Source organism: Panthera pardus, unplaced genomic scaffold (genome assembly GCF_024362965.1).
Source record: "Panthera pardus isolate Hobbes unplaced genomic scaffold, ASM2436296v1 HiC_scaffold_27, whole genome shotgun sequence".
NCBI classification, from domain to species: domain Eukaryota; kingdom Metazoa; phylum Chordata; class Mammalia; order Carnivora; family Felidae; genus Panthera; species Panthera pardus.
Window position 1 is genome coordinate 73,101,163 of NW_026526843.1, and position 13,126 is coordinate 73,114,288.

General features: G+C 42.4%; 1 protein-coding gene across 1 annotated transcript in view; it reads right to left on the reverse strand.

The window, feature by feature from the left end:
- Positions 1 to 8,202: 8,202 nt before the first annotated feature.
- Positions 8,203 to 13,126, reverse strand: part of MSN (moesin) — a 65,118-nt gene continuing 60,194 nt past the window's right edge. Inside the window, exons 10-13 of the mRNA XM_019439350.2 lie at positions 12,931 to 13,091; positions 11,528 to 11,620; positions 10,954 to 11,178; positions 8,203 to 10,431 (exon numbers count right to left, since the gene is read on the reverse strand). Coding sequence (XP_019294895.1) covers positions 10,267 to 10,431; positions 10,954 to 11,178; positions 11,528 to 11,620; positions 12,931 to 13,091 — 644 coding nt within the window. The 3' untranslated portion in view covers positions 8,203 to 10,266. The remainder of the gene's footprint in view (positions 10,432 to 10,953; positions 11,179 to 11,527; positions 11,621 to 12,930; positions 13,092 to 13,126) is intronic.

Sequence of the window (13,126 nt, forward strand, 5' to 3'; positions counted from 1 at the left end):
GTTCCCGTTTCTCCACATCCTCGCCAGCATCTACAGTCTCCTGATTTGTTCATTTTGGCCACTCTGACTGGCGTGAGGTGATATCTGAGTGTGGTTTTGATTTGTATTTCCCTGATAAGGAGCGACGTTGAACATCTTTTCATGTGCCTGTTGGCCATCCGGATGTCTTCTTTAGAGAAGTGTCTATTCATGTTTTCTGCCCATTTTTTCACTGGGTTATTTGTTTTTCGGGTGTGGAGTTTGGTGAGCTCTTTATAGATTTTGGATACTAGCCCTTTGTCCGATATGTCATTTGCAAATATCTTTTCCCATTCCGTTGGTTGCCTTTTAGTTTTGTTGGTTGTTTCCTTTGCTGTGCAGAAGCTTTTTATCTTCATAAGGTCCCAGTAATTCACTTTTGCTTTTAATTCCCTTGCCTTTGGGGATGTGTCGAGTAAGAGATTGCTACGGCTAAGGTCAGAGAGGTCTTTTCCTGCTTTCTCCTCTAAGGTTTTGATGGTTTCCTGTCTCACATTCAGGTCCTTTATCCATTTTGAGTTTATTTTTGTGAATGGTGTGAGAAAGTGGTCTAGTTTCAACCTTCCGCATGTTGCTGTCCAGTTCTCCCAGCACCATTTGTTAAAGAGACTGTCTTTTTTCCATTGGATGTTCTTTCCTGCTTTGTCAAAGATGAGTTGGCCATACGTTTGTGGGTCTAGTTCTGGGTTTTCTATTCCATTCCATTGGTCTATGTGTCTGTTTTTGTGCCAATACCATGCTGTCTTGATGATGACAGCTTTGTAGTAGAGGCTAAAGTCTGGGATTGTGATGCCTCCTGCTTTGGTCTTCTTCTTCAAAATTACTTTGGCTATTCGGGGCCTTTTGTGGTTCCATATCAATTTTAGGATTGCTTGTTCTAGTTTCGAGAAGAATGCTGGTGCAATTTTGATTGGGATTGCATTGAATGTGTAGATAGCTTTGGGTAGTATTGACATTTTGACAATATTTATTCTTCCAATCCATGAGCAGGGAATGTCTTTCCATTTCTTTATATCTTCTTCAATTACCTGCATAAGCTTTCTATAGTTTTCAGCATACAGATCTTTTACATCTTTGGTTAGATTTATTCCTAGGTATTTTATGCTTCTTGGTGCAATTGTGAATGGGATCAGTTTCTTTATTTGTCTTTCTGTTGCTTCATTGTTAGTGTATAAGAATGCAACTGATTTCTGTACATTGATTTTGTATCCTGCAACTTTGCTAAATTCATGTATCAGTTCTAGCAGACTTTTGGTGGAGTCTATCGAATTTTCCATGTATAATATCATGTCATCTGCAAAAAGCGAAAGCTTAACTTCATCTTTGCCAATTTGGATGCCTTTGATTTCCTTTTGTTGTCTGATTGCTGAAGCTAGAACTTCCAGCACTATGTTAAACTAACAGCGGTGAGAGTGGGCATCCCTGTCGTGTTCCTGATCTCAGGGAAAAAGCTCTCAGTTTTTCCCCGTTGAGGATGATATTAGCTGTGGGCTTTTCATAAATGGCTTTTATGATCTTTAAGTATGTTCCTTCTATCCCGACTTTCTCAAGGGTTTTTATTAAGAAAGGGTGCTGGATTTTGTCAAAGGCCTTTTCTGCATCGATTAACAGGATCATATGGTTCTTCTCTTTTTTTTTGTTAATGTGATGTATCACGTTGATCGATTTGCGAATGTTGAACCAGCCCTGCATCCCAGGAATGAATCCCACTTGATCATGGTGAATCATTCTTTTTATATGCCGTTGAATTCGATTTGCTAGTATCTTATTGAGAATTTTTGCATCCATATTCATCAGGGATATTGGCCTGTAGTTCTCTTTTTTTACAAGGTCTCTGTCTGGTTTAGGAATCAAAGTAATACTGGCTTCATAGAATGAGTCTGGAAGTTTTCCTTCCCTTTCTATTTCTTGGAATAGCTTGAGAAGGATAGGTATTATCTCTGCTTTAAACGTCTGGTAGAACTCCCCTGGGAAGCCATCTGGTCCTGGACTCTTATTTATTGGGAGATTTTTGATGACTGATTGAATTTCTTCGCTGGTTATGGGTCTGTTCAAGCTTTCTATTTCCTCCTGATTGAGTTTTGGAAGAGTGTGGGTGTTTAGGAATTTGTCCATTTCTTCCAGGTTGTCCAATTTGTTGGCATATAATTTTTCGTAGTATTCCCTGATAATTGTTTGTATCTCTGAGGGATTGGTTGTAATAATTCCATTTTCATTCATGATTTTATCTATTTGGGTCATCTCCCTTTTCTTTTTGAGAAGCCTGGCTAGAGGTTTGTCAATTTTGTTTATTTTTTCAAAAAACCAACTCTTGGTTTCGTTGATCTGCTCTACCGGTTTTTTAGATTCTATATTGTTTATTTCTGCTCTGATCTTTATTATTTCTCTTCTTCTGCTGGGTTTAGGATGCCTTTGCTGTTCTGCTTCTAGTTACTTTAGGTGTGCTATTAGATTGTGTATTTGGGATTTTTCTTGTTTCTTGAGCTAGGCCTGGATTGCGATGTATTTTCCTCTCAGGACTGCCTTCGCTGCGTCCCAAAGCGTTGGGATTGTTGTATTTTCATTTTCGTTTGTTTCCATATATTTTTTAATTTCTTCTCTAATTGCCTGTTTGACCCACTCATTCTTTAGTAGGGCGTTCTTTAACCTCCATGCTTTTGGAGGTTTTCCAGACTTTTTCCTGTGGTTGATTTCAAGCTTCATAGCATTGTGGTCTGAAAGTATGCATGGTATAATTTCAATTCTTGTATACTTATGAAGGGCTGTTTTGTGACCCAGTATATGATCTATCTTGGAGAATGTTCCATGTGCACTCGAGAAGAAAGTATATTCTGTTGCTTTGGGATGCAGAGTTCTAAATATATCTGTCAAGTCCATCTGATCCAATGTGTCATTCAGGGCCCTTGTTTCTTTATTGACCGTGTGTCTAGATGATCTATCCATTTCTGTAAGTGGGGTATTAAAGTCCCCTGCAATTACCACATTCTTATCAATAAGGTTGCTTATGTTTATGAGTAATTGTTTTATATATTTGGGAGCTCTGGTATTCGGCACATAGACATTTATAATTGTTAGCTCTTCCTGGTGGATATACCCTGTAATTATTATATAATTCCCTTCTTCATCTCTTGTTACAGCCTTTAATTTAAAGTCTAGTTTGTCTGATATAAGTATGGCTACTCCAGTTTCTTTTGGCTTCCAGTAGCATGATAAATAGTTCTCCATCCCCTCACTCTCAATCTAAAGGTGTCCTCAGATCTAGAATGAGTCTCTTGTAGACAGCAAATAGATGGGTCTTGTTTTTTTTATCCATTCTGATACACTATGTCTTTTGGTTGGCGCATTTAATCCATTTACATTCAGTATTATAGAAAGATATGGGTTTAGAGTCATTGTAATGTCTGTATGATTTATGCTTGTAGTGATGTCTCTGGTACTTTGTCTCACAGGATCCCCCTTAGGATTTCTTGTAGGGCTGGTTTAGTGGTGACAAATTCCTTCAGTTTTTGTTTGTTTGGGAAGACCTTTATCTCCCCTTCTATTCTAAATGACAGACTTGCTGGATAAAGGATTCTCGGCTGCACATTTTTCCTGTTCAGCACATTAAAGATCTTGTGCCAATCCTTTCTGGCCTGCCAAGTTTCAAAAGAGAGATCAGTCAGGAGTCTTATAGGTCTCCATTTATATGTTAGGGCACGTTTACCCCTTGGTGCTTTCAGAATTTTCTCTTTATCCTTGTATTTTGCCAGTTTCACTGTGATATGTCGTGCAGAAGATCGATTCAAGTTACGTCTGAAGGGAGTTCTCTGTGCCTCTTGGATTTCAATGCCTTTTTCCTTCCCCAGTTCAGGGAAGTCTCAGCTGTTATTTCTTCAAGTACCCCTTCAGCACCTTTCCCTCTCTCTTCCTCCTCTGGAATACCTATTATGCGTCGATTATTTCTCTTTAGTGCATCACTTAGTTCTCTAATTTTCCCCTCATACTCCTGGAGTTATCTCTCTTTTTCTCAGCTTCCTCTTTTTCCATAACTTTATCTTCTAGTTCACCTATTCTCTCCTCTGCCTCTTCAATCTGAGCTGTCGTCATTTCCATTTTGTTTTGCATTTCGTTTAAAGCGTTTTTCAGCTCCTCCTGACTGTGCCTTAGTCCCTTGATCTCTGTAGCAAGAGATTCTCTGCTGTCCTCTATACTGTTTTCAAGCCCAGCGATTAATTTTATGACTATTATTCTAAATTCACTTTCTGTTATATTATTTAAATCCTTTTTGATCAGTTCATTGGCTGTTATCCTGGAGATTCTTCTGAGGGGAATTCTTCCGTTTGGTCATTTTGGATAGTCCCTGGAGTGGTGCGGGGGACCTGCAGGGCACTTCCCCCGTGCTGTGGTGTATAACTGGAGTTGGTGGGCAGGGCCGCAGTCAGACCTGATGTCTGCCCCCAGCCCACCGCTGGGGCCACAGTCAGACTGGTGTGTGCCTTCTCTTCCCCTCTCCTAGGGGCGGGATTCACTGTGGGGTGGCGTGGCCCGTCTGGGCTACTTGCACACTGCCAGGCTTGTGGTGCTGGGGATCTGGTGTATTAGCTGGGGTCGGTAGGCAAGGTGCTCGGGGGCAGGAAGGGCCGGCTTAGCTCTCTTCTCCTTAGGTGATCCACTTCAGGAGGGGCTGTGTGGCAGCGGGAGGGAGTCAGACCCGCTGCCAGAGGGTTGGCTCCGCAGAAGTACAGTGTTGGGTGTTTTCGTGGAGTGAGCAAGTTCCCTGGCAGGAACTGGTTCCCTTTGGGATTTTGGCTGGGGGATGGGCGAAGGAGATGGCACCTTTGTTCCCTGCCAAGCTGACCTCTGTCGTCCCAGGGCTCAACACCTCTCCCTCCCTTTGTCCTCCAGCCTCCCGCTTTCTGAGCAGAGCTGTTAGCTTATAACCTTCCAGATGTCAAGTCCCGCTTGCTGTCGGAACACACTCCTTCCGGCCCCTATGCTTTTGCAAGCCAGACTAGGGGGCTCTGCTTGGCCGGCAGGCTGCCCCTCTGCCCCGGCTCCCTCCTGCCAGTCCGTGTAGCGTGCACCGCCTCTATGCCCTTCCTACCCTCTTCCGTGGGCCTCTCATCTGCGCTTGGCTCTGGAGACTCCTTTCTGCTAATCCTCTGGAGGTTTTCTAGGTTATTTAGGGAGGTGTAGGTGGAATCTAAGTGATCAGCAGGACGCGTGGTGAGCCCAGCGTCCTCCTATGCTGCCATCTTCCCTCTGTATTTTTACTTTCTATATCATTTATGTTCCAAAATTTATTATTTCCTTAATTCTACTGTTTTTACCTTTTGTTTGTTGTTCTTTCTCTAGCTCCTTTAGGTGTAAGCTTAGGTAAGTTATTTGAGATTTTTCTTTCTTCTTGAGTTTTGCTTGTATTACTATAAACTTCCATATTAGACCACACTTGCTGCATTCCAATAGACCATTGGACCATTGTGTTTTCATTTTCATTTGTTTCTATGTAATTTTTATATCATTTCCTGGTTGACCCATTCATTGTTTAGTAGCGTGTTATTTAACCTCCATGTATTTGTGGGATTTCCTGATGTTTTCTTGTGGTTGACTTTTAGTTTCGTAGTGTTTTGATCAGAAAAAGTGTATGGTATGACTACAATCTTCTTGAGTTTGTTGAAGCTTGTTTTGTGTTCTAATATGTGATCTAGTCTGGAGAATGTTCTGTGTACTTGAAAAGAATGTGTATTTTGCTGTTTTCAGATGAACTGTTTTAGATATATGTTAAGTCCACCTGGTCCAGTGAGTCATTCAAATCCACTGTTTTCTTGTTTATATTCTTAGAGGCTCTATTGATGTAATTAGGATGTTAAAGTCCCCTACTATTATGGTGTCATTATCAATTCATTCTTTTATGTTTGTTATTAACTTTTTTATGTATTTGGGTGCCTCCATGTTGGGTGCATAAGTATTTACATTTGTTATATCTGCTTGATGAATTGTCCTAATAGTTATGATAGTGCCCTTCTTTATCTCTTGTTACTTTGTTTTAAAATCTACTATGTTCAGGGGCGCCTGGGTGGCTCAGTCGGTTAAGCGTCTGACTTCAGCTCAGGTCATGATCTCAGTTTGTGGGTTTGAGCCCTGCGTCAGGCTCTGTGCTGATAGCTCAGAGCCTGGAGCCTGTTTCAGATTCTGTGTTTCCCTCTCTGTCTGCCCCTCTCTTGTTCACAGTCTCAAAAACAAATAAACATTAATTTTTTTTAATCTAAGTTCAATATAAGTATTGTTACTACAGCTTTTATTCGACCTCCATTAGCAAGATGTTTCTCAACCCCCTCACTTTGAATCTTCAGGTGTTTTTTGATGTAAAATGAGTCTTTTGTAGGTGGCATATAGAGCTTGTTATATATATTTATATATTATATATATATATATATTCTGTCATCCTATGTCTTTTTATTGGAGCATTTAGTTCACTTGCTTTCAACATTATTGATACATATGTATTTATTATTATATTATTTCTTTTGTGGTTGAAGATTTTCTCTGATTATTTCTTGTCTTTCTCTTCAGTTTCCTGGTTTTCTTTGGTAATATATTTGGATTTCATTCTCTTTATTCTTTCCATTTTTGATATATGGTTACCATTAGGTTTGTGTGTAAATTCTTCTGCATATAGCAGTCTATATTAAGTTGATGGTTGTTTAAGTTTGAACTCATTCTTTATTCCTCTCCTCCCTAAATTTTGGGTATATACTGTCATATTTTATATCCTTTTATTTTGTGAGATCGATTTTTTAGATAAATATTCATTTTTGCTGCTTTTGTGTTTCCTACCATATAATGGACTATTATTCAGCAATAAAAAGGAATGAAATTTTTCCATTTGCAATAACATTGCAAAGGGAAGATGGGTGAAATTGGTGACATTGATAAAGAGTGCACTTGCTGTGATGACTACTGGGTTATGTATGGAATTGTTGAATCACTGTATGGTACACCTGAAACTAATATAACTGTATGTTAACTATACTGGAATTAAAATAAAATTTAAAAATAAAAAAAAAAAGTTAAAAAATAGTATGTCCTCAGAGCAGTGGTTCCCAAGTCTGGCTACTCATTGGAATCATCAAATATACTGATGGCTGTATCCCACTACTAGAGATTGTAATTTTATCTGAGGATGAGGTCTGGTCTTTTAAAACAACTTTTACAATTCCAATGTGCAGACCAATTTAGGCACCACTGGCTGAAAGTTTTCTTGTGAAGGATTTAAAGCCCACATAATACATGGTTTACTTTTCTTTTTTTAAATTTTTTTAACACTTATTTTTGAGACAGGGAGAGACAGCATGAACGGGGGAGGGTCAGAGAGAGAGGGAGACACAGAATCTGAAACAGGCTCCAGGCTCTGAGCTGTCAGCACAGAGCCTGACGCGGGCCTCGAACTCACGGACCGTGAGATCATGACCTGAGCTGAAGTCGGATGCTTAACCAACTGAGCCACTCAGGCGCCCCCATGGTTTACTTTTCTGTGCAAGTGTGGTTCGCCAAGAAGGAGACTGGTAAATGAGACAGTGTGCTAGGTTCAAGACAGCCTGGAAGTCTTACCTGGGTCTGTTTCCTCATCTGTAAAACTAGCATAACTACATTTAGGTTATAAAATTGACATGTTTCATAAGCAACAAAGTACTTCCCAACAGCTTTTGTACATATATACACTCCATCTTCACTTCGCACTCCACTCCTCACTGCCTTTTGCAACAGAGTTCAAGGTAATTTCTCTGACCTTTATTGGAACTGCAATAAGTAGTAGGAAATTGGCAAGCCTGGAGTACTTCCCAGTAAGGAAGCAGGACAGGGCCTGACTATCCCAGGAGGAGTCTAGTGACCCTTCACAAGAAATTCCAAAGCCCCAAGTCCAAGTGAGCCCAGGAGCATCCCATTATCAATTCAGGGCCCACCTACACTGGAAAAGACCTGTAGTCCTGGAAACTGTGTAGGCAATTAAGTCAGACAGTCTTGTCACTTGGGTAGTGTTTTTTCAAGTCCATTGCTTCCTTCCTAAAATGAGGATGGTAATATCCACTCTCCATAGGAGTGAAATGAGTATGAAATGAGACCAGGATTGGAAGGTGGTCTACAGAATGTAAATTACAGTGAAGTATCTTACAACCACCCACTCATACATACTACAACAAAATATCAAGTCACAGAGAAGTCTTCCTAACTTTTATTGGCACTGAAACAGAACATGAGTTGAGCATAAACCCCTCCAAATTTTTTTTTAAAACCCCCCAAAATACACATACACACAAAAACCTAAATACAAAATCTAACCTTTCTTCCCAGCCTCCCTGTGAATGGGTTATTGCCCTTAAGGCAGCTAAACTGCCCTACAATTTCAGGTTTGAATTTAGCTAGTATAGGGCATATCACCAAGAGAGTGTCAATATAATTCACAGAAATGCACATGACTCCCCAAGGTCAGTCAGAATGAAGTCAGGGAGGGATCAAAGCCAAGGGCTCTGGGCTAGGGGCATTGCATGGAAGGACAGTATAACCCCTTGGGAACTGAACTCTTGGGAGAAGGCAAAATAAAAACAATGAAACAAATACCAAGTATTTTAAGAAGGGACTTTAGGACCTATAGTGACAGGTGACATCACTAATACTGAAAGCTTCTTGCAATAATGTTTCTGGCAAAATATTCTTTAATAATATAATAGATGCTTCCCAGGTGTGGGGATGGTAAGGGAATGAGGCCAAAATGATCCTGCCTCAAGACTAATATCTTCTAAGAGTGCATTAGCAAGAAACACAGAAATCAATATTGAATTAGATGCCACTAGAATATATAATACTTGTAAAAAAAAAAAAAAAAAAGAGCACACATGAAACATAGAGGAAGGGGAGGTTAATCCTGGGTTGAAAGAAAGAGGTTGGAGTGTAGAAGGGACCAGACCAGAGACCCCAACAGCTCTCTGGTTTACAACTTCAAGGGGCAGCACAGCTGGGGCAAGACTTGGGTAGAGGTTTGTTAAACAGAAGCAGGGCCTATTCATCACCTTGGAGGGGGTGAGGGAAAGGAGCTATTAGGGATCTCAGGGGGTCAAGTAAACAGTGGGATCCAGGCTGAAGGCTTTTCTCACCACACTCAGCATCTTCTACCCACTCACCAATTGAACCAACTGGCATCAAGCTCCAGAGCTCACCATACTAAGGCATGGATGGCCCTGAAGCAGGAATGGTGGCCCACATAGCTCTGATGGAAGCTCTGATGAAAGAAGTGACCTTAGAACCCTGGAAGAAAAAATACTGAAGCCCAGTGTGAACATTTCCTCCCTTTGGCAAGAGTGCTGGATGGGACTGGCTAGGTTTTTGGGTAACCATCCCTACCATTCTAGCTGGAGGGAATTTGGGGGTTGGAGTGGGGAGGGGCAGATCTCATGAAGGAAGGAACTCAGAATAATACATTTTCCGCCCATAAAGCTCACTTGAAACAAGCCTAGGCTCCTATAAAACATTAGGGTAGGCTCTCCTATCCAGCCTTGCCTGAAGTGAATGGCCAACAGCCTTCTAAAACATTGGTGAAGTCTCTTGAAGGTACTGTCTCCTGCCATCTCACCATGGGGAGAAACTGAATTCCTAAACTCAGGGATAAAACTTACTAGAACTGAGTTTGTAACAGGCCCCATCTGGAAGGCATAGAGAAGAATGAACATCTTTTTAGCTTCCAATCATTATAAAGCCTAAATAACTCTAGAAGAAATGGGAATTGGAAGGGCTAACCCTAGGTCATTTGACATCCTAGAGCATATACTCAGGGCCGTGCCTCCTTTCCTAAACCATGTGATTTTCTGCAAATCACAGGACCCTGAAAAGGAAGGCAGTCTGTGGCAGGGATGTGGGGGTTATTTTTCAACCAATACCACACTTCACCCCTACAGAACAACAGTAAATGAGGGGGTATTTCTCAAATCAAGTGCGAAGTGCCTCTGGGCTAGGGAAGTGGTCTTTTCCTGTAAGCTATATTAAATGGGACAGAGGGAAAGAGGGTCCAATTGGCACCATTGTGGGCCATTTACTTGTCCAAGGAAGTGAGTGGGAGCTGAGGGGCTAGGTTTGGTCCCATGGCTACACTGAATGCTTGGCATGACTCCAGGGCTGTTCTAGTTAGTGGCTTCAGCACAGTGTGAGTTAGGCAAGAGTAAAAGAGTGTGGGGGCAAGGAAGAAGGGAGGAGGGGTCCCTACAGTTGGGGTGACCATTACATCGACTCAAATTCATCGATGCGCTGCTTGGTATTGCCCTGCCGGATCTGACGCAAGGTCTTGTATTTGTCTCGGCCAAGTCGCATGTTTTCAGCATGTATCATGTCATTGGCAGTCTTCTTGGACTCATCGCGGGCATTGGCCAGTTCTGAAGTGAGGGCCTGTGCAGGTGTAAGGGGATGAGGGGTTAATGGCTTGATCTAACTTTACCTTCCCTTAAGCAGATTCTCTCTCTCTAACCCCCCTCCACACACATTCACCCCTCTCTTTCTATATACACTAACACACACACACACACACACACACACACACACACACACATTTGTTGAGGACCATTTTCAGCCCTGTTGGGACTGCAGTGGAGCAAAAATAAAACGAACCCCCCACAAACTTAGGGGACCAACTGATTGATGGCAGGTATTCTCTAAGAGTAGAATAATGGTAGAAATCGGGTCAGGGTATTTTCTGAATACAAAAGTTAAATGGAGTATGGGGCAAAAAGAAGAAAACAAGGAATAGGGGGCCAGGTCTGATGACTAAGTGATGAGTGCCTACCCTTAAAGCTCTTGTTAGAGAAAGGCTCAGCCTACCACACTCCACTGAGACAGGCTCCTCTACCTAACTCCCATGATGATCTAGAGAATGCACATGGTATCTTTGACCCTTTGGCCCTGCCTAGATACCTTCAGATGCTTCTGCACACGCTCATTCTTCTCTGCCTCAGTGGTACGTTCCTCCTCACTGCGGTCCTTGGCCATGGCATCAGCCCGCAGGTCAGCACTGGCCTCTGCCCCATTCTCATCCTGCTCATCCTGCTCATTCTCAGCAGGCTCGGCTACATGAGGTGTACTCATAGCAGTCTTCAACTCAGCACGGGTCTTCTCCAAATCTTCTTGTACCATCTGAGCCTGTCCAGTAACAGAGGGAAAGAAAGACCAGCAGTCAGACCAGGCTAACTTGTGGCATCCTACATGTGCATAGAATGGCCCAGAAGGAGGCAGGCACCAGGTAGCCCAAGTCACTTTGTCTGTCTTTAGTTTCAGCAGCTGTATAATAAGGAGCAATTTACTAACGTCCTGGTGTATTAGAGAATTCTGGGAAGTATTTGAGAAAGCCTCGAGCTCTTTCTCCCATGATGCCTGCTGTCAAGGAGGGATGGAAGGGGTAAGGAGCCCAAATCTGAGGAATCTAAGGAACTGAAACTTATTCATATAGTACTCTTTGCCATAATGCTTTGCTCTGGGCACTGTGTCTCACCTTCTGCTGCCATTCCACAGCTTCACTTTCCTTCTTCTGTCGGGCCATCTCCAGCTGGGAGATTCGAGCTGTCAACTCTGCCATTTCTAAGGCCTATGGATAAATTGGAAGGTTGTGAGAGCTGAGCCTTCTGGTCCTCAGGCCCCAGGTATCTTCAACACCAGTTCTCCTGGGGAACAAATAGGGAACCTGCTGTTCCACTTGCTTGTTGTTCTGGAGACTCTTTTTACCACACCTCCTCCAGGAAGCCTGGAAGACCACTCCTATTCTCAGATCTACTATTCTTTAACTCCAAATAATTTCCATATAAGTCAGAGATCCCCATCTAGACTATAGACCTCCTAAAGACAAACATGTCATTTCTCTCTTCCTCATCTATCTCTTTTTCTCTCTCTCTCTCTTTCCTCTCTCCCCCTCTCCCTCCTTCCCTCTATCCCTCTCCCTCTCAATCTCTCTTACATACACCTACTGCCCACTGCATAGTTAGGGCCTCCATAAAGCTTTGGAGATCACTGTGTCACTACCTAAAGTACCAGAACCTTTCCTGTTTTCCTAGAATGCTCAGGGTTTCCACTAAGACTCCTCCCAGGACAAGTATAGGAAAGACACTGTAGTGTCACAAGACGATCTGAACAAGGGAAAAAGCTTATGCACACCCTCATACCTTGGACAGATATCCTAGAGGAAACTTCCCTCTGCTAACTAGGTCTTAGTTCCTGCACTCTCATTCCAAACAGTACAAGGGAAGAACATATATCAAGGAATTTGGGCCACAGGTTCTTAATTTCTGAGTCACAGAACCCTTGGAAACATGATAAAAGTAAGGATGCTAACCCTCCTCCCTGATAAATGCATAGACATATAGTCTTACATATGATTTAGAGAGCAAACCCTTCAAAGAGAGGCAAAAATGGGTTCTCATCCTTATTCAGTGACATTGTGTGACCTTTGACAAATCTCTTAAACCTCCCTGAGCCCTAATTTTCTTATCTGGGCATAGTATCCATATGGGTTAACCTCATAGGGTTATTGGAGAGGAAATAAGAAAATAAGGGGAAAGGAAAAGTCACGAGCATAGCTTGTAACACACAGGCAGTCAATTAAGTGTAAATCCCTTTGCTTCCTTCCTCCCTCCCTTTCCTTTGTGAGGTCATCAGCTCAGATACCCAAGGGCTAAGAAGAAAGTAGAATAAAAGTAAGAGTTATGGAAGACAGTTTGCAAAGATTTCTGGGCCACACCAATGACTTTGCATCTTGCTTCTGAATAAGCCATCTGCTGGGGGTCCATACACTGGCACCCTGCTGGAAGAAGCCAGCCCTGCAGGCAAGGATAACTGTGAATAGGTAGGCAGACAGAGAAGAAAATTCAGGTACCACAATCCTGGCCCATTTGGTAGCTTTACCAGCTGTTCCTGGGTCTTCTTCTGATCCTGAGAGGCCTGCAACAGGGCTTCCTTGGCCTCTTCAGCTTCTTGACGCTCTTTGGCTAGTTTTTCAGCCTCACTCTGGGCACGCTTCCGCTCCTGCTCAAGCTCCAGAGCCCTGCGGGTCTGTTCTTCCAGTTCTGGAAAGAAAAGAAGGGGGAAAAGTGGTGAAGAG